This window comes from Maylandia zebra, linkage group LG7, assembly GCF_041146795.1.
Source record: "Maylandia zebra isolate NMK-2024a linkage group LG7, Mzebra_GT3a, whole genome shotgun sequence".
Taxonomy (NCBI): domain Eukaryota; kingdom Metazoa; phylum Chordata; class Actinopteri; order Cichliformes; family Cichlidae; genus Maylandia; species Maylandia zebra.
The window spans coordinates 4,232,833-4,257,612 of NC_135173.1; the positions used below are offsets into that span (position 1 = coordinate 4,232,833).

The 24,780-nt window shown below is 38.7% G+C and overlaps 1 protein-coding gene and 1 long non-coding RNA gene across 2 annotated transcripts in view; one reads left to right on the forward strand and one right to left on the reverse strand.

Moving 5' to 3' along the window:
• Positions 1-24,780, reverse strand: part of LOC101486958 (neural-cadherin) — a 107,010-nt gene that overhangs the window by 60,841 nt on the left and 21,389 nt on the right. Inside the window, exon 2 of the mRNA XM_004570777.4 lies at positions 4,045-4,242. Within this exon, the coding sequence (XP_004570834.1) occupies positions 4,045-4,242 (198 nt within the window). The remainder of the gene's footprint in view (positions 1-4,044; positions 4,243-24,780) is intronic.
• On the forward strand, positions 21,397-21,999 carry LOC143419321 (uncharacterized). Its single transcript, XR_013099272.1, has 3 exons — positions 21,397-21,491; positions 21,584-21,737; positions 21,855-21,999. It is a non-coding gene; the product is annotated as an uncharacterized LOC143419321 (long non-coding RNA).

Sequence of the window (24,780 nt, forward strand, 5' to 3'; positions counted from 1 at the left end):
TTTACCCTCTTTCTTGAGGGATCCCAATTTTATTTTCTCATACCCTGTCCCACCTGCAAATTAGGGGCATAATACTATAAATAAGACTTTGCCAGTGTGGTTCTTTATCACAACTGATCAAGTTGACAAAAGATTATCTGCTGCGAGGGCCATCCAATTGATTTTGGAAGAGAGAGAGGCTTCTGATGATGATGTTGACAAAGAGGTTTCAGAATATTTCGCATTTCTGAAAATTCAGAGTCTGACAGTGACTTTGAAGAAGAGGATGAGGTTGAGCACCATTTAGTAACAAAACGAAGATGAGTACCCCATCTGCAGCCAGCTCCAGGACCAGAACAAGCCCACCAGACAGCAAGTGAAGAAATATGGATGTCAATAACTGGTGAAATTGAATGGTCTTCTTGCCCAAGAAATGAGCCACCCTGCAGAGCTGTTACTGTGATAAGCCAGGGCCAACACGGCTGGCAGTTACTCATGTGCAGGACATCAAGTCTTCATTTGAGCTTTTCATCCCAGATTCCATCCAGAAAAATTTTCTGGATTGCAGTAATCTAGAAGGAAGGTGTGTTTTTGGAGAGAGGTGGAAGGAGATGGACCAAATTCATCTAAGAACCCCAAAGGCCTACTTTGGGGTTCTTATCCTTGCAGGAGTTTTCAGGTCCAAAGGGGAATCCACAGAATCCCTGTGGGATGCAGAAACCAGCAAGAACCTTTCCGTGCATCAATGTCTCTGGAAAACTTCCACAAAATTTCCAGGATTATCCGTTTTGATAACCGAGACGACAGACCAGCTCGACGGCAGAGAGACAAGCTAGCTGCCATCAGGACAGTGTGGGATAAGTGTGTGCACCACCTCCCCCTGTTTTACAACCCTGGGCCTAATGTCACCATTGATGAGCAGCTGATCCAATTTAGTTGTGAAACATATTGCTTCACGTGTAAATGTGTTGTGTCTTTCCACTCACGCCACTTGATTATAACTGATTTATTTTTTTATAACATTTTATTTAAAAAAAACAAAAAAAACGAGAAGCACATTAATTCATAAATGTGATCTAACAAAGGTAAAGGGAAAAAATTAACCATGTTTGCTGTTCATATGTCTTGTAATTGGGATGAAGTAAACATCTGTTGAGTAATTTAACATAAAATTGTTTGATAGTGTTAATTTGGAAAGCCAAAACTCTAGCTGGTCCACCAGACCCATGAACACTGGCTGAGTAACAAAAATACGAACACCACACAAGGGTTAAATATGTTTTATTTTATTCTGGTATAAATTGGTCATTAATAATATAAATGGGGGTTAGGAATAATTGTTGTTTTATTGTTGTTTGCAACAAACAAGTGTCAGAAATGGAACTGAGGATCAGTTTAGGAATGAGAAGGTACATGCACATCTTGCACTTTGTGTTGTACTATCTGGATGACCATCGTGTAATTAAATAAATTATGATTAAATTCTTGTATAAAAAGAAAATCTTAGAGCAGTAGAGGTTCACTAATCTGCAAAACACTGCATCTACAAGTTGTGGAACAACTTCAGAATAATGTTTGTCAGCACAATCTCGTGAAGGCTTTGAATATCTCATCATCTAGCTCGTCTACAGTAAATAATATCATCACAAAATTCCAAAATTCTGGATAAACCCATGTGTGCAAGCTGAAAATCAGTCCTCAGGATCTTCAAGCTCGCAGCCAGCACTGCATGTGCTCGAGGAAGATTCCAGAAATCACTATTTGTGGACACAGTGTGCCATTCCAAACTGTGTCCACAAATACAGGATAAAGCTCTATCATACAGTCTTCTTCAGTTCAGAACGGAAGAATCCTCTTGGATGATATAAGAAACGTCTTCACAAATCAAAAAGAAGTTCAGCCACCTTCCTTTAAAGCACTTGAGATGATACGCAGCGGTAAACACGGCTCTGTTCCAACGTAACTGAGACATGCGGCTGCCGTCAAAGCCAAAATGGCTTTATTTTTTTATTAAAATGGTACATTATCTACATTTAAACATTTTAATTTATCCTGTTTAATACTGTAAATAAACTAAGGGGTTATGAAATGTTTAAATGATTGCATTCTGTTTAAATTTACATTTTATGTAGTGTCCCCACTTTATGCCTTGGGGATTGCAGTAATTAATAAGTTTTATAATATTCAGGCTGTTGACAAATGTTATAAAATGCCAAATCCAACACTGTGTTCTTAATTCTCTCAATAATGTGACTTAATAATATGAACCAAGCCAACTTGTAAATATTGGAGACAAAGATTTTTAAAATCACACAGAAAAAAAGCCATAAAATAGGCAATAAAAATGTATTAATACACAATGAAGTAACAGAACAATGCATATGGGAATGACTCAAAATGAACCACGGTGCTAATGTTTATTGTAACAAAGGAAATGTCTCCCTTTCAGCAGTATGCCTTAATGACTTATTGATGGGGTTTTTTAAATTATTTTGGAAATATATGGAGGTTTTGGGATCAGAGGAATAAATCAGGCAGTGGTTACACAGGTTTGATAAGATTTGTTAGGATTGTGAGAAATATAGCGTATGACCAAACTCCTTTTTATATACTCTTTAGACATTCTTAGTTATGACTTTCACCTTCTAAACATTAGTAATTATACTGACGAGTGGCTACTTTTACTTTCCAATTTAAGTTTTCATCGAGCTACTCAATTTCTATTTTCCTTAAGTTATAAAACATTTTTGTCTGACTGCGGTGTTTGTAGAAATTTTAATTAGCAGCTATGGAGAAATGTTTTAATTACTGAGTCCCATTGTTGTTATGATCATCCTGCCATTGGTTTCCCACTCTTCCACAGACTGACAGCCGGTAGGAGCAATGCATCAACAAAGGTATCAGTGTGCCAAAGGCAGTGAAGGAAGAATGCTAGCAAGTAAACATGGAAGTAATCAATGTAAGACTCTAAATATTTTAAAAAAGATGGGTGAAAAAATCCGTCCAACACTATTGTTAAACCACAAGGATGCACACCATGCATTAGGATGAGGAAGGCTGTGTGTAAACATAACCAAGTGTTTCTATACAAAAAAAAACAAAAGCAAAAAACTCTGGAGGGCACTTTTTTACTTTTTCTGCTGCCGTTGAATACTAAAAAAAATTGGGTCAATCAGGGTGACACTGATCAACTGAAGGCTGGCTACTGTCATCTCATCTCATCTTCAAGTTTTTAAAATTAAGCACAGGATAAGAGGGTCGTTTTTTACTGTTTTTTTTTTAATCTAGTTCTTTTAAGTTTATGTTAGCTGCTTTGACAAATGTCGCTGCTTATATGAGTTCTCAGCATAGACAAGGGGCGAGACAAAGACAAGGGCCGCTTTGTAGTATTTGTGGTTTAAAGTCAAAACGTGAATCTGTGCGATGTACTAATGCGAGTCAGAGGGAAGTCAGTAGTGTTTTGTAAAGCCCCATTGGCAAGATTAGCACATCCCCCAATCTCTGACATGTGAACAAACCTCTATCCCCTCAACCACCAGGGGGTCTACTATGGCAGACTTCCAACAGCCAAATGCGTGTATGAGTATTTTAGCGTGTGTGTCTGCAGAATTTACTCTGCGTATGCAACATGGAGAATTAGAGAGATAGATAGAGTGCATGATAAGTGCATAAACAAATGTGCGAAGGCCTCTGGCTCTGTGTGTGTGTGTGTGTGTGTGTGTGTGTGTGTGTGTGTGTGTGTGTGTGTCTGACTGCTGCGATTGTGTATGTGTGTGTAGAAAAAGAAAGAGGGACAGAGATACAGAAGAAAAAAGAAATAGGGTGACAGAGAGATAGAGAATCTAACGGACACCTAAAGAACCTATAAATGCATGAATGAATGTGTGAATGCCTCTGGCTGTCATGTCTGAGAACTGGTGTCTGACTACTTGCATTTATTTTCAAGTCTCTATAGCTTGTCAACTTATTTTAACAACAACACAATCTATTTTAATACAACTTACCTTCTATATGCGTGTGTGTGTGTGTGTGTGTGTGTGTGTGTGTGAACAGCAGAAAGCTTACCATCTGACAAAAAGTATTCCACCTCTCCACTTTTACCCTCATCCCCATCATGAGCCTGGAGCTGGTAGACAAACGTTCCCGCAGGGGCCTCAGGGGATACGACAGCCAGGTAAGGGTACGGCTTCATACTCCACTCAGGGACGTTGTCATTGACATCAGTGATCTTCAACTTCACCTTGTTCAGGTACCAGTCTGGGCCTGGAGGATAGTGCAGAGATAGTGATGGAGCTCTGGTTACAAAAAGTGACAGCTGTCATGTAACTGAGTGTGCAGCAGGGAGACATGTTGCCAGGGGAATGTGAAGCGCCAACAAGCATAGAGTCAACTAAGGGTACAGGTATGTGAGATATACATCCTCTCCAGTAGATAGCAAAAACCAGGACTGCATGATTAAACTAAATGTTAATGGGGTTTTTTTCTGTGCCTGTACTGTGAAACTGATACCGCTACAGTCTCAATTCAGCTCAGAGGTCTGGTCAAAGTCAATTACCACACTATCTTTAACTTAGTAATTTAACGGCTATCTTTCCACTTTCTTTTGCTACACCATAGCTGCCAGAAGCTCAGGAAATTGTTGTAAGTGGATGTCAGGAGGTATGTTTGGCCCCAGGGTTGAGGACGGTGGATATGACATCATCCATTCATTCTCCATCAGGGTTTCCATCCAAGCATCCAGACACCTTGGTTCCCATGGGAGAGAGCCTCAGCCACTGTCTCATCTACCATGTCTAGGGTAAAGCTACCTTGATCTTCCCACAGGGGCGTGGGGATGATGCCTCACGACTGCAGGCACTTTGTCGCCTGCACAGTGCCTCACTGAAGTGAATAAGAAGATTCCAGGAATCCAATTACCAACTCGCTCAACCTAAGCCGGGGCAGACAGCAAGAGAGCACAACAGCACCCAAGGAGAGGCAGTGTAAAACTGTGTCTCTATGACAGAAGCATAGCGTGACTTTTCCTGGAACTGATAGTAAGGGATCGTTATCCACATTAAACACAATGACACAATCTGGAAACAATGTTCACAAGAAAAACTCGCGACACTGTCACAGGCCCCAATCTAGGACACATTTTCTGCAGAATCTATTCCTGCGATGTGGAGCAAGTCACAGAATTGTAGGCTAAGACACTATTTTCGCAAATATTGGCTGTGATCTTGTGTCAACGTGGCATGAAGGAATATGTCAGAAGAGGTGCCAAACAGTTCAGTAGACTGCAATACACAGAGGCCATCTGCCTCACCCCAGAAAAGAAAAACCCCCCTGCCAGGACAAACACATTGACACACACAAATGCATGCACATACAGATCTGAACACAACCCCACACATGCGCAAGCAATCCCGTCTCAAACACACACTTGCATGTCTCTTTCTATCTTCCTGTCTTTCTCTCACAAACACACACCATGGACACTTAGGAACAGAGGTGAGTTACCTAAAGGCTAAAAGTAACTATGGATTTCAAATCCCATTATGTAAAAGGTTTCATGTTTCTATCCACAGGCTATGTATGTACTTTTTAATCCAAGACAAAAGCAGCAGGAGTGTGCGATGCATCCTTTCACTACCTGAGGGCTGCCTCGACAGATGTGCTGTCTGTATAAAGCAGTTCTACCTAGCTGGTTTCCATAATGTTCTGCAACACAATGTCTTTCCAAAGTCTATTATAGCTGATAATGTAAAACTATATACCTCTAATGAGTACATGCACACAGCAAATGGTATGAAGTCTTCAAACTGCATGAAAATATTTGACAGCACCTTGTGTTGGCTCAAATGAGTTGGAAAAGAGAAGGTGGATGCGGAGATCACAATTCCTATTTCTTTTGGAACGCTTTTACAGTTAAGATGCGTTTTGATGAAAAATGCAACGTTACACTCCATACTAGCTCGTGAGTGTTCACAACTGAAACACAATAGCTATAAAGTGTGTGACAGCTCCTAAAAGGATTGTTAGAGGGATAATAACAGAGAGAGGAAGAAACTAGAGGAGAGAATTAATCTCGCTTTCTGCTCAGGCTTTAAAGTTGCTCTGTGGAGAGGAAAGTTCTGACTGGGATCTGACGATAGTTCGTTTTGGATAAATAGCCACTGTATCGTGGGGGCAGAGAAACTAATCAATGTTCAGATGCTATCTCCTAAAATGTTGACAGCGGCAATTTATGCGCTTTAAGCCAGATCATCCTGCTCTGTAAGACGGAACAATCCTTTCGTGATGAATAATGAGAAAGGATAAAGATTCTATTGCAAAGTAGACGGGTTTAAAAGGCACTTAATCAAAAGAAATCAGAGCTCCAGCACTTAACATTTAGTTGACTATCAAATCTTTGCGGGGAGTGGTGCAAGACACATTCCTCGCCTCCTGCTTGTTGGTGTCTTTCCCAGGCATGTCTCTGTGGTAATGGTGGTGATGATTTTACAAGGCTCCATCTAATTAGCTTGTTACAGAGAGACTAATCAGAGCCAAGGCAGATAATTAGAGCCTATCAGCTCTGGAATGATAATGAAGAATGTAGTAGTAAGTGCGTATGAGTGTGTTTGTGTTGTATGCGTGTACGCGTTTGCGTGTGCAAGGTGAGAGTCCATACGTGTGTACGGGCAAAAGAGAGTGCACGCCGCATGTTCCGAGGCTGCAAATGCATGCGACTCCTCTCTGATCTAAATAGGGAGATGCTGTGAATGATGCCCTGTGAGCACCAAACCGACACGAGTTGCCTTACCTGACCAAGACAAAAGATGTGATCAAATAATGGGCAGGGGCTCACAGGCTCCACTGGATCTTTTAATGTCAAATATGCTTTCTGTGCCCAGTGTGATGAAAGGCTGGTCTATATTTTACAATAGAATCCCATATGGATAAGAGCATATGCTGGATGACTAACATAATAATGTATCATAAAAAGTTGGATGGCAGAGGTGCAATGTGTGGTTGGCAAAGGCTCAGTAAGTACAATGGTGTAGCTCCAAGTGAATGCGCACACGTCTGTGCAGTATTATGCATGTGTGTTCTATCACTGCAAACCATTCTGTTGATGTTTCCTGCTGTTAATCCTCTCCTTGGGTACTTGCTATATAAAGCTGCTAAGTGGCTTGCCTGTATGAAAAAAAGTTGTCTCAAGTGCTTCTGTGCACATATACACTGCCCACAGTACAAGGACAGTGAGGGTGTGTGGGAAGGGGATGAGAGGAAACAGAGTAAAGGAGAGAGGCACAGCTACAGAAACACAAATATCTACAGAGAGAAGGAAAGAGACATAGAGAGGGAAGAAGGAGGCAGCGTGGTAGAAGGAGCATTGTGTGATGGTTAGCACAGAACGCCAAATAACATTGCAGAGACAAGAGCACAGGGGAAGCACAACACACAGCGTAGCACAACAAAAGATGGTGGGAGAATCTATGTTTGGAAAGAAAACATACAGTAGCGGACCGTGAGAGGAGAAAATTAAGACAGAACACACAGTATAATTAACAACCGTTTTTTTCTAATGCATCCCCTGTTCCTTGTACTCTCATCGAGGGGAGAAATTAAGATACAAATATTTCTGTGTGGAATTAAGCAAATTGCGTCTGCAAGCATAAATATCAATGGCCCGTGTGAGACGTGGAATTTCAGGGGTGCTTTTTTAGCAGCAAGTGAATGGAAAATGAAAATCAGCTCAAAGGGGAAGTAATGAGGTACATTAGCCAAATGTTTGCAGTGTTAAGGAGGCTCTTTTCAAAGCCGCCCACCACACCCCCCCATCTCTGTGCTTAAATCAGAGTGTGAAGCCATCAGCAGGAGATCAACACGCTAAAAGCACTGGGGACAAAAATCTATTAACTCAGGGATTCCGGTGCCGCACACCACGGACTCTGCTCGGCTCAGAATGGCTGACACGCTAAGCATGTAAATACACATGCAGGCACTTTCATCCCAGAACAATTAGAAATGGTAGACGACCTCAAGTTCTGCTCATTTCTTCCAGTCCGAAATCCGCATCACTGCAGAAATTGTCAAAAACTGTGTTCAATGAAGCGGTAGGTACGTTTTTTGCAGACTTTGCAGCACTTAGCACTCATCATTTATCTGTAGGTACTATACACCCAAACTATACTCAAAAATTTAAAAAGCAGTATTAAAATGAAAAAAGTTTTGATATAGGGTTTTGTATTTTTATTTTTTCAATGGCTATTAGGCTTTAAATGAGAGCAGGCCATTTGAGAACACGTGTAGAATTTTGTTTGCAGCTGGCTTCCTGACATAAGCAAGACCTTCCCTAAAAAGACCTCATCTGGATAACAGAACAGCATCTTTTGCTCTGTCAGCAGTAATGATGCCTTGATGGATTCCGTGTGCATAATGCACCCTATCCGATCAGAGATTCTACCTTCTGCTAAAGCCAGATTCTGTGCTGTTCCCAGTTGATGTCTCTCTTTTTCTGTTTGATTTTTATGTTGTCTACAGTCAAAAATCAGACACATAATAACATTCCTCCACTGCCTTCGAAATGAGGTGTGGGTCAAATCCAGTCCTCTTATGCTTGTGGGGGGGCTCAGCTTTAACGCAGCAGGAGAGCTGCTAGGGCTTGCCATCAGCTTCATATGTCTGGGGTCGGCATCTGTCCATCTTTGGTTTTAGATGGATTAAGCTGAAAGCTTTTATTGCACTCGCAGAAGGTTAACAAGACACTGTAAATTCAAGTTGCACCACCTTCTCTTTACCCTGTGTCCTCTGCTATGCTTCTGAAAGTATTTCCAGCAGAGCTCTTTTTTTATGCCCAATCATACTGCTGACCTGTTGCCAATTAGCATTAATAATGGAATACGCTACCAGGTTTTATTTTGTAATTGTCCAGCCTTTATTACCTCAGCTGGGTGACACAAGGTTAGATTTGCATCCCAACAGTTTTGGAAATTGAGTTTTACATTTATGGAAAATCTTACATTAAGTATAAAAAACACAGTAAATCAACATATTGTGCTGATAATGAAGTTGTAGTACTTACATACATCACACTCCTAAAATGTTTATCAATGCTCAATTTCTTAAAAGCTCTATAAAATCTAAAGAAAATTCAGTGATTCTCAAATTATATATAATTATTTATTTATTTGCTACACATAATACCAGTCCTGAGAAAACATCTATTGTTTGATTTTTTCAGTTTATACAATTAAATGTTTGTGTCTGTACTGTTTTCAGTTTTAGGATATTTGGTGTTTAAATGATTGTATGCTGGGATTAACACCACTGTGGAGGACCCATCCAGCTTTACTAGTGACTCACAGTACTTAAGTCAATAATAAGAGTATTAATGCTTTTCGGAAATACAAAAATTAGGTATTAATAATTTTTCAGTCTGTCTCTCAAATTTCTGGTGTCAGACCCATAACCTTGTTAGAGCCTGATTGATATACTGGCAGGGTCAATATTAGGTATTTGCCAAGATATCGGTACCAGCATTTGTAACAGAAATAGAAAAGTCCAGAGAGATTGGAGAAACACCCTTCAAATATCTTATAAGTGTGGACATTACATAGTTTACCCGCCAGAGTGGTTGCCCCATGATCAGAAGGTTGGGGGTTCAACTCCACTGAATGGCTACCCTGTGGTACCCCTGAGCCTGGTACCGTCCCTACACACTGCTCCCCGGGCGCTGCATCGGTGGCTGCCCACTGCTTCACTGGATGAATGGGTTAAATGCAGAGGAGTAATTTCCCTACGGGGATTAACACATACACACATTATTAGCGTGCACTCTGCAACTTCCCTGTTGGTAACGCAACAAAATACAACCAGCTGAGGTAAGCATCACTAGCCAAAGTGTAAATGAGTAACTGTACATAACTGCCATATTACCTTAGTAAAGACATTGTAACTACAGGTAACAAACGTCAGGGAAATCTGTCTATGTTTTGTGTGTCCGAAAGAAAGAGAATATATCAGCTGCTACATCAGATTTTCAATTCACCAGTTACCAGTATCATTGTTAAAATTCCTCTGAACCCCTGTATAGGTATCCAATAATACCTAAATACAGTATTACAGACTCACACACTCAAGAACAATTTCTTCCCAAAGGCCATAACCACCCTTAACTCATACACACACCAATAACACAGACCCCCTCCCCAGTTTTCTATTTCCCTCTATAATCCTGTGCAATACCAAATTCTATGTGCAATAACCAGAATTGTATATACATAACACTATTGTACATTTTATATTTTTTTTTCTGTTAATACTGTTCATATGTATATATGTGGCCCCCCCAATTTATTTGCACTGAGTTGGAGATGCTCTGTATCTCACTGTACAACTGTATAGTGACAATAAAGGCATTCTATTCTATTCTATTCTATTCTATTCTATTCTATTCTATTAGCATGGTTAACTGTTACTTTTACCTTGAACTTAAATATTAAATAGCTTAAGTATTAGACATCTTTGCTATCAAAGTCACTTACCAAATTAAACATGATGGGCTGAACACACATTTAATAGGCTGATGTGTCTGAGGACTTGGACCTCCACCCGCCATGTTCTGTTACATGATTGTGTTAAACATGCTGGAACAAAGTGGCTGTGTTTGCATAGCGCTTTATTCCCTTCTGAATTGTTTTTACTGAAGCCATAGGGTACCCATGATTGCAACAGCTTCTCTTTTTCTTTCTTTCTTTTTTGTCTTTTGCAGCCACTTTTTCTTGTCTGCATCTGTTTCTCTAAATCTGGGCTGAATTTCAGGGAAGGCTAGGTGGGTGGGGGTGTTAAGGCAAATACACAGAACACAAGCAAACTAAGGAAACCAATTTTACAAAAGAAAATGCTGCAAACTGCAAATCACATTTACTGAAAGAGATGCAAATACAGCAAAAAAATGACAAATATTGCAGAAAGAGTAAAATATTTTTAAAAGGCACTATAGAGACAAATGGGATGGGATACACTTGTTGTTTTAACTTTAAAACTGCCTTCTGTTCACATTTTCTGTTTAGGTCTATCTCTTTTCATTCAGTTTCCACATGCTTCTCTATTGATTTGGTACTTTAATTCTTGAACAGCACTTTACAACTTTTATGCCAGAGAAAAGCGCTTTATAAATACTTACTTAGTTATTTACTTACACGGTTCTTGTTGCCACGTTACCACTAGACAAAACTATTTTTTAAATGTTTGTTTGTTTGAGCACAGGATTCAGATGTAATCTCAGATACTTGCTGTTAACCCTGCAACCTTTGTAGCATTTGGCTGTTTTTTTCTTTTGTGAGTTTGTTTTCTATTGTAGGGTTTGTGTGGGCATCTGAACAGGTTGTTTTGGGTTTAAGTGTAAAGTGTGTGGCACAAATCATTTTACAAACATACCTATGTGTAAATTTTTAGTATTCCATTAATTGCCCAGCCATATCCTGAGCAGTATAATCGGTTTAGAAGATGGATGAATGGATCTTTTCTAGCTGGCCCCTGACAGCTACAGTCTCTTTTCTGGTGCCTGGGTTCATGTTTCTTGTATTCCAGCCAAACGAATTCTAAAACTTCTTCCATCCCTTTTGTTTGTTGCTTTGAGCTGAGAAAAAATGTGCCCTATTCACTTCTATTCACCCGCACAAAAGAGGAGGATTTAGTGAGGAGCAAGTGTTGAATAGAGATATACTGGTAGTGTGCAGCCTTCTGGGAAAGGAAAATAAATAATTTAGCTAAACATTTTCAATTTCACTTAAAACAACTGTGGTTTATGAATTACTCTTTTTGGTTTTGCATATAAAAATAACAACATTTAATAAGTTTAATTTAACAATTTTGTTAAATAAGCTTAACAAAATTGCTTTAAAATATTTCATGTCTCCAGCAAGCTTTCATATCCACAAGATATTTTTCATCTAATTACTTTCAAACAGTAATGCTCATTAAATAATAAATACCGCAATTATGCAGTTTATTCAGCATAATCAAGCATAACCTCAACCAATTTATCAGTGAATACAGTATTAAAGTCTCAGAAAACACAAGCTGACCTCTGACTCACTGACTCCTCTTTTTATTGCCTGCTGTATGCGATGCTTCGGACCAGGAGAAAAAGTTGTAGCGTCACATTACCCTCACCTCCATCCTCATTTCCTCAGTGATGTGTGTGCTTCTCTCTAGAGCCACAGGCAAGGCCAGAAGTAGCTTCCCGGCATTCACATGACGAGAGCTATATGCATCATGCACTTCTATCTTTGGGATCCTCCACAATTCTGCAGCTTAAGGCTTAAACCCCAGGAAGACCTTTCATTGCAGGCACTACCCACACACTTTCAGTCAAAAGCAGCCTGTTTTTAAAAATGCAATATATGGTATAAGACCAGTGCTATACAATCGTAAAATTCACAGTAAATTCTAACTAGCTAAAACAACTGTTTTCCCTCTCTTGACAAGCCAGACTCTAGAGTTAATTGACTATAAATGGAAGTCTTTTCAAGACCTCCTTTGGTATAGCCTTTGCCACCCATAAACTGAATGTAGATTTGAAAGTGTCTTTGAACATTTGTATGATACAGATATTTCACTGTTCATTTTGTCACTGGGTTAAACAAAATGCCATAGACTGTATACAAATTATGGACACAGGCACTGTGGTAACACCCCAGTTTTACATTTTGTTACTGTGAACCAGGACAGATCTAATGGAGAACCCAAGGACAATGCATGTTCATATAACTCAGAAATCATACCTTGCTTTATTAGCTATTTCACTCGGAATGGGACCATAGTTTATAATATATACACCATGCTGTGTTAAATAAGATCTGAAAACAGCAAGTGACAAAGTAAACGCATTAGGAAATTGTTTACTGAGGCATTTGATTGAGGATGGCATTTGAATGAATGTTGAAATCTCTTCTTTTCACACTTTTCTGGCCAAGTGGCAAAGTATAGATTGGGCGAAATTTAAATGTTTAGCCATGCAGTATTTTTTTTATGAGGAAAAGGTTTTGTTTGGTATTCATATCACAAGATATGTTAAGGTCAAGGTCAAGATCAAATTTATTTATATAGCACATTTCAAACAGCCGATGCTGCACAAAGTGCTTAACAATATAAAAATGGTATTAAAAAGCAACAATGTAATACAATAATAACAATAAAAACAATAATAGGACAATAAAAGAATTAAAACAATAACTAAACTAATTCAAATAAGACCAAAATGCTTGGGTCATAGTGTGTTAAAAGCCAGGGCATAGAAATGTGTCTTTAGTAATGATTTAAATTGCTCAAGTGTTTGTACAGATCTAATATTTAAGGGGAGACTATTCCAAAGTCTGCGACCTGCCACAGAGAAGGATCTATCACCACGGGATTTGAGATTAGTCCGTAGGATGGACAGCATTAGTTTTGAGCTAGACCTCGTGGTTTTTCCTGGAGCATAGGCAGAGAGGAGCTCAGACAGGTAAGGAGGGGCTCGGGCATTAAGTGACTTAAAAATAAAAAGTAAAAGTTTAAATTGGATCCTGTAGGAGACAGGAAGCCAGTGTAAAGAAGCTAAAACTGGGGTTATATGCTCTCTCCGTTTGGTACCAGTTAGCAGGCGAGCAGCTGCATTTTGAACAATCTGAAGACGATGGATGGAGGCCTGATCTAGACCATAATACAATGAATTGCAGTAGTCTAATCTGCAAGTAAGAAAAAGGTGAATAACACGCTCAAAGACGTTAGCCGGAAGGTATGGCTTTACCTTGGCTAGCTGTCTTAACTGAAAAAAACAGGACTGAACTACTGCACTCACCTGCTTATTCACTTTAAAAGAACCATCAATGTAGACACCGAGGTTTTTTACATGAGTTTTACAATACGAGGAAAGGGCGCCCAGAGTGCTGTCGATATGATTAAAGTTGCCAAAAATGACAACCTCAGTTTTATTTTCATTTATCTTTAAAAAATTTAATGACAACCAGCCTGCAAGACAGGAACATAACATGCTATATCAGGATTTTAATAAAGAGTTTACTTGTAAACTGTGTTTTATTTGCATGTAAAGACGTGTTTGGCCTCCTTTTTAATACAGCTAAACAAGTTTTATTGATCATTTTGAAGATTTAATTATCTACATTTTAAATTAGCGATGATGCTGATTATTGCAAAGATATTTCTCTAAAGTCATATTGCACCAGTAGCCACAAAATTTGGTCTACACAATTAATTTCAGGGCATTTAATGTTTCATATACAGCGTCATAAATATGGAACTACGGTCACTCTGTACCAAAAAGAAGCTCCCAAGATGTCCTAATGGGAGGAGCTGCATACATTAATGTAAAATTAAAAACTGCACTTACTGCTGAGTAGTCATGTAGTCATACCGCTGCTCCATTGAAAGTGTGCTGACATATTGCATCGGTGTGTGGTTCTCCAGCTGCACCACAGCACACAGAAAGGCACTCCAGAGGGTCATCAACATGGCCCAAAAAATCATTGGACATCCTCTTCCCTCCCTGAAGGACCTGTACAGCACTCGCTGTCTCAAGAGGGCACGCAGCATCCTACGGGACTGCACACACCCAGGACACCGGGTGTTTAAGCTGCTGCCGTCTGGCAGGAGGTTCAGGCTGCTGAGGTCCCGAACAAATAGACTCAAGGACAGCTTTTACAACAGGGCAATAGCCCTGATCAATGCAAATAGCTGACCTGACTGGATACCTCCCTGGACTTTTTTAGGGGGGAGGTAACAATGTTTAAAACAATAACAATAATATTTATATTTATAACAAGGTGCAATAATAATTAATGTGCAATAATAACAGTGTGCAATACACATACACTTATTCTTCTTTTTTATACTAAGTTAATATACTGTGTTGTGTTGTTTGTTGCGTTGTGATGTGTCATCTCGTGTCGTGTTGTTTTATATGTAGTGCTGACGTAGGACAGTTTTTCCAATTTCATTGTACTACTGTACTATGTATGATTGTGCAATGACAATAAAGAGTTATCTTATCTTATCTTATGTGCAAGTGTTTGGGGTTACAGCATCAACTACTCTGATGGTATGTGCCCTCTTCCAAAATATGCTAATTTTGAAAGCCCGAGGTGCATGCTCCTTCTGTTTGACATTCAGTTAGCGCAGTATGTTAAAACATGAGACAGCAAAAATAGGGTCGTGGGTGATGTCTGTCTGGATGTTGTTTTTCTTACGACACCCCTTGCTAAATTTTTCATTTTAAATTTAGTTCAGTTTTTGTCAATAATTATGATCTTTATTATTTATGTAAATTCTGCATTTTAAAGGCTCAATGAGGGTCATATATTATTCTTCAAGCATCTTATGTTATTCTTCAAAGTTAATTTTTTCATCAAAGTGGGTTTTTTTTCCAATGTTGTATGAGAAACTGATGAAAGCCAGAATGCCCTCAGAGGGTCAAACATCTTCAAGGAAGGATGGTGTAATATGAAGTCCGTATAATGAAGTATTCACAACTTTAAGTGGACATAACTTAAACATTTGAAGGCTACAGATCATTTTGGTGCTTGCCTTGCTTTCACTTATATTGTCTGGTGTAAAAGCCTCTTTTGCAATAAAACTGTAAATTCCTGCCTGAATGAGAATTAATAATAAATTCTTCAGCATTTCTGTTGAAAAAAAACCCAAACATGCATGAGCACAAGTGCAGTTTTTTTTTTCTTCTTTTTTTGGCTGTACCATGCAAAACTTCAAAGTAGTAACATGCTGACCAGATATCATTTGAACATGAACTGACAGAAGAGTGGAGAAGCAAAAAATACATCCATGATGGGCACGTTAGTCACATTCAAAGTGACTCATCAAATCCCTGCAAGCGATAAAGATGAGAATATAAATTTGCCCAGCTGAGGTAATCAAAACGTCATGTCTTTACTCAAAAACTTCTTCCTTGCTTCTGTCTGTGGAACCTTTGCTGGTTTTATCTCAGTAACCTGGCCCAATTGAATATATAATACAAAAAGGGTTTAGCTGTAACACTTTTTTATATTGTGGTAACAAATGATGGCATGGTGATTATTAATGTAGACTTAGTATTTGAAACTTGTTTCATAAACTATCTATGAACATCTGGATGGCTATTGTAAAGTAACAGATGTTAAACCTTGTAAACTATTAACAGGTTGTAAATGCTGTGTAGGGCACTTATAAACATCTGGGTGACTAGCGTACGGTTGAACGTGATGTTTACAGTAGTCACTTTACAGAAGTGAAAGCATGGGGGAAAAGCTATTATGCGAACAAAGATGGAGGAAGAAATGAATCTTATGTTTGGACAAACAGTGGGGTTGAAGTATTCCTCAATACATGAAATATCTGTCTGTGTGTGCTGTGTGTGCAGGAGCTGAGCAAACAAATTTGGCATACAGGTGCATCCTGGGCCCCTGAAGGTTCTCATCTATATTAGATATTATGATGTTACACATGTTGCCTAGCAACCACCTGCGAACAGACTAAAATGGTTTGCTTCTTTGCTCATACAACACCTCATTGTTTTTAATTAGGGCTGGGTATCGTCACTGACTTCTAGAATGGATTCTTTGCCGATTCACAAGGTCCTGAATTGATTCGATCCACGATTCGATTCAATTCGATTCGATTCGATTTGAATCGGAGAAATTTTGCCTCAGACAGTCAGAAATATTATAATTCTGCTGACTTATCAGTACATATCGATATTTTTTATATCTATAAAAAGAAAGCTGACACTTGTGAGACTTTATCAAAGGTGTGAGCATCACAGCAGATGTCTTTGTGTCAAAGTAACTGAGGATAAAACACAGAAAAACATGAAGGCAGTTTTCCTGGTCTGGGTTTTTATAGCAGATGACCTTAAAAATATTGTGCAGTCAAAAAGAAGTGAAGCAGAGCAAAGTTAAAGAGGTTTGATTAGAGACACAGCTAAGCATTTTGCAATTTTGCATAATTTGTTTACATTTGTTCAGTATTGAACAGCAGAAATGAGGCTTTATTGTCGGAAGTAAGTTAAAAAACAAACAAACAAACAAACAAACCAGCGGCTGGTGGGTAATAAGTAAGCGAATAATGCAAAAAACAGAGATTTTTAGATGGGAAACTATTCCTGAGAGAGAGAAAGAGAGAGAGCTCTACATGAAGTGAGATTTTATCGTGGTGGAAGCACAACAGCAAAAGTAAGAGGAAATTCGTGACGATGTTTATGTGAAGCGAAATGTGAAGCATAGTTTGGATCTTCTTTGGCTGCTGGTTCAGTCAATATTGTTGTTTTTTGTTTTGTTTTGCTTTTGGGGTTTTTTTGCCTTTAGCCGTCAGAATTGTTGTCTGAAGGCCAAGAAAGATGCCAAGTGGATTTATTTTACCAAGTGGATCATCATGGCCTTGCCATATTGATCCATTTGATTGACCTTTATTATAATTATGTATTTATTTTATTTTTCGTTTTTTAAAGACGGGACAGACATGATTGGGGGATAGGACAGGGAGAAAGAATGACAGAAAGAGAGGGAGAGAAAGAAAAATAGAGGGGGGAAGAGATGGTGAGAAAGGGGGGAAGAAAAAAAAAGAAAAACAAACAAAACACCTGGATCACCTGTATGGAGATAAAAAAAAACAGAAGAGACAACAAACAACAAAGAGCAACATAATAAAAACAACACCATCACAATAAACTAGCTAACAGTAGATATTACATGTTATTGTTGTTGTTGTTTTTTCTTTTCTTTTTTTTTTCTTTTTTAATTTCACCTGTTGAGAATGAAAAAAGAAAACAAGCAGAAGAAAACGAGAGCAATAGAATAAACAACATCACGATGATATATGGGAATATAACAGTAAATACTAAATATTAAACATTATTGTGCAGCACGTAAGATCGACAGCGCACAGTGTGCTTTGAGGTAGGAGCCAAAAAGGGTGTCGTTTGTGTGTGTGAGCACCTGTGTGTACACCTTTGAGCATGGACGTGCTTGTTTTTAAAAGGTTCCTTCATGTAATGATCTGCTAGAGCAGGGGTGTCAAACTCAAATACACAGTGGGCCAAAATTCAAAACTGGAACAAAGTCGTGGGCTAACAGTAATATTTATTAAAAAAAAATTCTTCCTCCAGATATAAAAATGAATCTTTTCTTATGGACTCAAACAAGTTTTGCTGAAAAACTGAATTTGGAACAAGCAAAGCTTAATACTAAACAATATATATATTAGCTGTATAATACCAGTAGGCCAGCCAAATTTGGCCCGCGGGCCAGAGTTTTGCAGTGACGTGCCCGTGAGCTCCGCCGGCAGCCAGCTGCGCCAGAGTGACCGAGCCCCAGGCCGAGAGGCCGAGGGCACCCCACCCCCGAAGTGGCCCGAGCGAGCCCCAGGCTCCAGGCCCCGACAAGCCGCCACCAAGGAGTGAGCCGGTGTGTCAGTCAATATTGTTTGGAAAGAGATAAAACCTGCAGCTTCAGAATCTAGCACAAAAAGGATGTAAACACAAAGCGCCCGCCGATGCTTCAAAATCAGTGAGCTGTCGGCTTTCAGCCCCGACGGCGTGTCCGTGTCCGCTTACGTGTACGTGCCGTCGGGTGAGAAAGGCGACATCTCACTGATTCGGATGCGTTGGGTCTGCGTTTTGTGTTTACGTCTTTGTGCAGAATCCGTGTACCTGCTTTCATTTACTGTTTTAGCTGTTTGGTGGTTGGAAGTTTAACCTGAGATTCTGGCGTTTCGGGCAAAATAAATTTATATTTAAAAATCGATTCAGGATTTTAATGAATCGATATTACATTATCCAAGCCAGAATCGATTTAAATCGATCATCAAAACCCACCCCTATTTTTAATCTGATCTATAGCTATAAAAGCTGGACTATTGTTTATCGTTTATTTATGTATATAGTACATTTAATTACAACAATAGTGTTGGCCAAAGTGCTGTATAAAGATAGAAATTACACAATAAAATGAAGTAACAAAATCAAATAGCATCAATATCAAATAGCAAATGCCAAATAACAGATAAATAAGTAAATAGGTACATAACTCTCATGCTGCGTTAGAAGCCAATGAGTAAAAATTTGTTTTGAGATTGGATTTAAAAAGGTAGGGGACAGCAGGGGCCTTTCTAGTGTGGAGAGGTAAATCATTCCACAATTTAGGCGCCGCGACTGCAAACGCACGATCACCTCTATGAACCAGCTTCGGCTTTGGTATCACAAGGAGCAAAAGATCACCTGATCTAAGAGCTCCAGGGGGCCAATGAGGCTGCAGTAATTCAGACAGATACTCTGAGGCCTGTCCATTCAGTGCTTTGTAAGTCACCAATAAAATTTTATACTTAATTCTAAAGCGGACAGAGAGCCAGTGGAGTAAGGCAAGCATATGTTTGTATCTCTTTGTTCAAGTCAAGAGATGAGCAGCAGCTTTCTGGACCAGCTGGAGCCGTGCTAAACAAGTCTGGTTAACGCCTGCATTTAAGAATGACAGTAGTCCAGTTGCGGTCGAATGAAAGGGTGAATTGCCTGTTCTAGGTTTTTAAAAGATAAAAATGATCTCACCTTGGATAAAAGTCTCAGTTTAAAAAAAGACCGCTGTACAACTGAGCTAATCTGTTTCTCAAAGGTGAACTTATTTTCAAATATAACCGCCAAATTTTTAGCATGCGATCTGACGAACAGTAATAATGGATTGCATTTATATAGCGCTTTTCGAGACCCTCAAAGCGCTTTACAATTCCACTATTCATTCACTCTCACATTCACACACTGGTGGAGGCAGCGACAGCTGTAGCCACAGCTGCCCTGGGGCAGACTGACAGAAGCGAGGCTGCCATATCGCACCATCGGCCCCTCTGGCCATCACCAGTAGGCGGTAGGTGAAGTGTCTTGCCCAAGGACACAAAGACCGAGACTGTCCGAGCCGGGGCTCGAACCGGCAACCTTCCGAAAAGACGAACCAACTCTTGAGCCACGATCGCCCTCTACTAAAATGCGCAGATCAAGATCTGAGGTACTAGAACTATATATGATATACCGTGCTGCCTAGCAACCACCTAGCAATGGGCTAACGGGCCAGTTTCCATCTTTATGCAAACATTGTATCATTTTAGTTTCACAAACAACAGCACAAACAAGCCAAACATTACTTTAGCATAGCCACATTCTATTAAAAAGATTCTGAAACAAAAAATTATTGATAGATTATAAAGTGATTAATTAGTATAATTAAAACTGATTGAATGTAATTTTAATAATTTTTAGAAAAAAATAACAATTTACTACTAAGTTTAATTGACTATAATTATTATTATTTACTTCAAAAATTATGCTTTATTGTTTCGCCCACAATGTAGAATTGTGGGCAATTCTACATAAATAAATTCTACATAAATACACTTCATGTGGTTTTTAGCGTGGTATGTCCAGGATTACTCCTCAATTAAAAAAAACCCCCTAGGTTTGGGTTTGCTTGTCAGTTGGGAAGGCTGAAAAGCTATTGAGCATGGGCTAAAAGAAAGTTCGTCATCCAAAATATTCCTAAGAAATACATAAATTGTCAAGGTTGATCAGGAACTCCACTAACCTTTCATACAGTCAGAAGGCATTTTTGTGCGGTGAGGCAGGAGAAATCTTATTTTCTAAACCTTGGAGATATAAATTTCATACCATCTTTAATCATTCTGATATGCAATCTTCTCATAGTTTATTTAAGCACAAGTAAAGGGGAGATTACTTTCAAGTCAAAAGCTTTAAATTGAGCCAGTTCCAATTTCCATCCCAGCAAAATGTTTGGCATGCTCTTAAAAGCAGTGTTAGTCATTCTGTCATGGATCTTTTTAGTCATGCTGTTATATTCGTCGCATAGAAAAGTCCGATACACAAAGAACTCTGTCAAGAGAAGACACATTACATTTGTTTTATGGTTGATTTTTGTTTATTTGTTTTTTGTTGACATAACCTAAAAAACGGTCTCATACGTGACATCAAAATTTTTTTAAGACTGTCAAAAAATCTGGACGTTAGAGGCCACGTTCATTAGAACACAGATGAGAGTTTCTTTTCTTCCTTCTTTATGTCCTTTATATACAAAGGGCACTTTATTGATTGTTGACTTTGTGTCTAGATAATAGAGTTGAAAAATGTGCTATTTGTTTCTGAAAGCCTCAATGGGAATAACAGTTTTAAGTGTCTATACACAAAGAAACAAGCTACCAAAGTCAATGATGAGGTCTACTGACAAAACCCACAGTAGAAGGATTTTCTGCTTTGCTTTCACACAGATGATCATGGTTACTGCGGCACATGAGCTTCATTTATATTTAGACAATTAACTCTTCTGACAGTTTTCTTTTTGCTGCTTCCACATCTACCTTGGCCACAGCGTGTTGCAATAAAGAGAAACATTACTACGATCCAGAGAGCAGTTCAGGATACATTGCATGGCGGTTGAAGACCATTCAAAGAAAAGCTGTGGAGGAAAGAAGCGTCTCAGTTTGCAAATCTCCCAAAAGTAAGTTCACTTATCATTTAAATGATACTGATGTAATTTGTAGGCAGGATTCAATCAAACACTTCTCTATGTTCGGTATTTTTGCATTACAGATAGAACAAGATTTCCGACTCCTGTTTTGTGAGGTCACTGGGAGCAAATTCTTGGAGAGGTGGCTCACCAATCTCAAAGCAAAGGTTGTAAAGGAAAGTCATAGACTTGTCCCCACCTCAGAGTTCTTGGAGTTAATGTGCAATGCTGAGTCAGGTACTGAAGTTGAGAATGGTATGATTGTGACTGTTTTTATTTGCCATTGTTGGTTATATAGGTAATTCTGTCAATTCAATGTATTTTTGGAATAATTCTTTGTTTATTCGTCTGTAGGCTGGGACAGTGACTTGTCTACTATCTTGCTGCTGCTACATCTGCTACCACCATCTGCACAAGGGCGAAAGAGACCAGGAAAGATGTCTGCATCTCAAGCTGTCAATAACCTCATCAAATTCCCAAAGGTATGTTGTTTAAAATATACTTTCCATCGCCTCTATTTTCATGGACAGTGAGTTGAGCTAATCTACTGTCAGAGGATAGTCACTTAATACTGTTGTTTAATGTGTTGTTGTAGGCTGGAACCAGTGTACAGCAGCATCTGACTTACCCGAAGCAGTCAGCCCTACCTTCTTATTCAGGGATCCACAAGAAGCAGCATTCACACCTTCATTGTGATTGAGAAGCATGCACTTCCATGTAAAGCGACAGGTTCAGTAGGAGCCCTTGATGAACTCTTTAGGGCCCACTATGTCTTATTATGGCCCAACTTTTTTACTTTTCTGCAAACAACTACGACATTGGGGAAATGTCATATTGCTTTCTCTAGTGAGCATCATAGAACTGTGAATTGTAAAGGTTTGTTACGTTAATTAAATGACATTGAAATGAGAAACATAATAAATGCTGTTACTTTAACCTGTATATTTGTTGTTATTTCCATAATGTAGGATAGATCACAGTTATTTAGTAATATAGCATCATAAGATGAATATGAAAAAATCACACTACAGAGAAATAAAAATGATATATTATTACACATCAGAGTGCTATTATTAAACTAAATTTTGAGTAAAAATAGCTCTATAAAGTGTAATCAAATTTCTCTGAACAGTGTGAATAACCCTCAGTGTTAAATATTTTTACACATTTTGTTGTTAATTTTGACACTAAATTGAGTACAATTAACACTGAAAAGTTAACACTGGCCATAGAGTAAATTTAACTCTAATTTTAAGTGGGACCAAATGTTATCTGAAGCAGAGTTAAAATCAACTCTGTAAGTGTAAAATTGACACTTGGTTTTTTACTGTGTACACATTTTTTACAGCTACACAAAAAAAGATAAATATAAATGCATTTAAAGAAAACAAAATACTAAATCAAAGGATGTAAGTTTTAATTTAAACTTGTATTCATTATCTCATCTTAAATTATCTCCCATCCATACATTTTCCTGTACTTATCCATTTCAGGGTCACAGGTTAGAGTGTGTGTGTGTGTGTGTGTGTGTGTGTGTGTGTGTGTGTGTGTGTGTGTGTGTGTGTGTGTGTGTGTGTGTGTGTGTCTTTGGACTGTGGGAGGACGCAAACCCACACAGAGACGAGGAGAATTTGCAAGCTCCACAAAGAAAAGCACAGGCCTTCGATAGTTTAAACACCGTTATCTTATCTTTTGTTAACAATTACTTCCATCAGCACTGAATATCATCACTTACAGTCACATTTCTTGGTACTTTCCCACGGATGCTGTTTTTTTGTTGTTGTTGTTGTTGTTTTCTTTTGTTTTTTACGCTGCAGTGATCATTTCAGGCTGACAGACCACATGCTCTGTGTCCTCCACCTTTTTCTTATTTTTCCTCTAGTCTGTTAGTCTTTTTTATATTTGGACTTTCATGTCTGCAACCTTTGTTTTTTTACTTAATCCACAGTGAGTGTCTCATGGGAAATGATATGCTCGTCTTTTTTGTTTTGTTTGCTTTGTTTTCTTTTACCATCTTACTTCCACTTACAAAGCATTTCAAGACTTTGCCCCTTTTCTTACTCAACATAGGACAGAGGTTCTGGTTCATGCCCTGGTCACCTTTTGCATGGATGATAGTAATTTTACTCTCTCTGGTGTCTGCAAAAAAAACCCATCTTAATCTGCTCCAAATTAGACAGAACTCTGCAGCAAGGATCACATCCACACCAAGTTCACAGATCATACTACTGGTCATCCAGCTTTATTAGCTCCCCATTCTCCAGTGAATCCAATACACAGTTCTGTTTGTCACTTTCAAAGCTCTCCACAACTTGGACCCCTCTTATCTATCAAATTTCCATCATCCTCACACCCTTTCCCGTGCTCCCGTGCCCCAGTCGTTCGCCTGACTGGCCCTTGTTTCAGGCTTGAGACCATGGTTGCCACAACCATCATCTATTCCACCTTCATCAGCCAGGCACTCTGTTACACAGTTGCATCTCAGCGCAACACCCACCTGTTCACATCTGCATATCAACTATAACCCTCATGTTTCAATCATTATTCCTGGATTTTAGAGCTTTCTAGCTTTTGTGTTATTAATGTTGATTTTGTTGTTAATTCTGTGTTGTAATGTGACGTAAGGTGAAAGGTGCCAAAAAATAACATTTATTTATTTATTTGTAATTTCTTGGATACATTTCTTAAAACCTTTCACCCTTTTCTTAAATCCTGAAACACAACCAACCAGCCAACTTGTAAAACTATATTTCTTTTAAATACCCTCTGACAGTGTGCTCAAATTCCCATGTTTTCAGATCACACACATAACTAACTCGAATAACATTTGAGCATTTATTATACACGACATCAGAAAATGTCAAGGACATCTAAGTCAAGTCCTCTTTGATTGTTTTGCAAGTCTCCAAAAATACAAACACACTTTACATTTCATCCACTTCTTAGTACCAGCTTCTTTTAGTAAACCGCATCCACATCATTCAAGACTTAAGATTCTGGATCCCTAGTTTGTGAGTAGTAATTAGTGATTACTTTGTGATATGCTCTTTAAAAACATCGAGTTTTTTTATTTCAGTTTGATACTTGTAAAATTGTGACGTGATGTCTAATTTTCCCCTACTTCACAAACAGTCCTTCCAAAAACTTTCTTGAAATGAATTCCAAGAGTCACATTTTTTCACAATTGCTAAGACGTATTTTTCAAAAGATTCCTCCCTTTTCTCAAAACTGGAAACACAAAAGCCATTTTTCAGACTACATTCACAAAACCTTCTGGCAA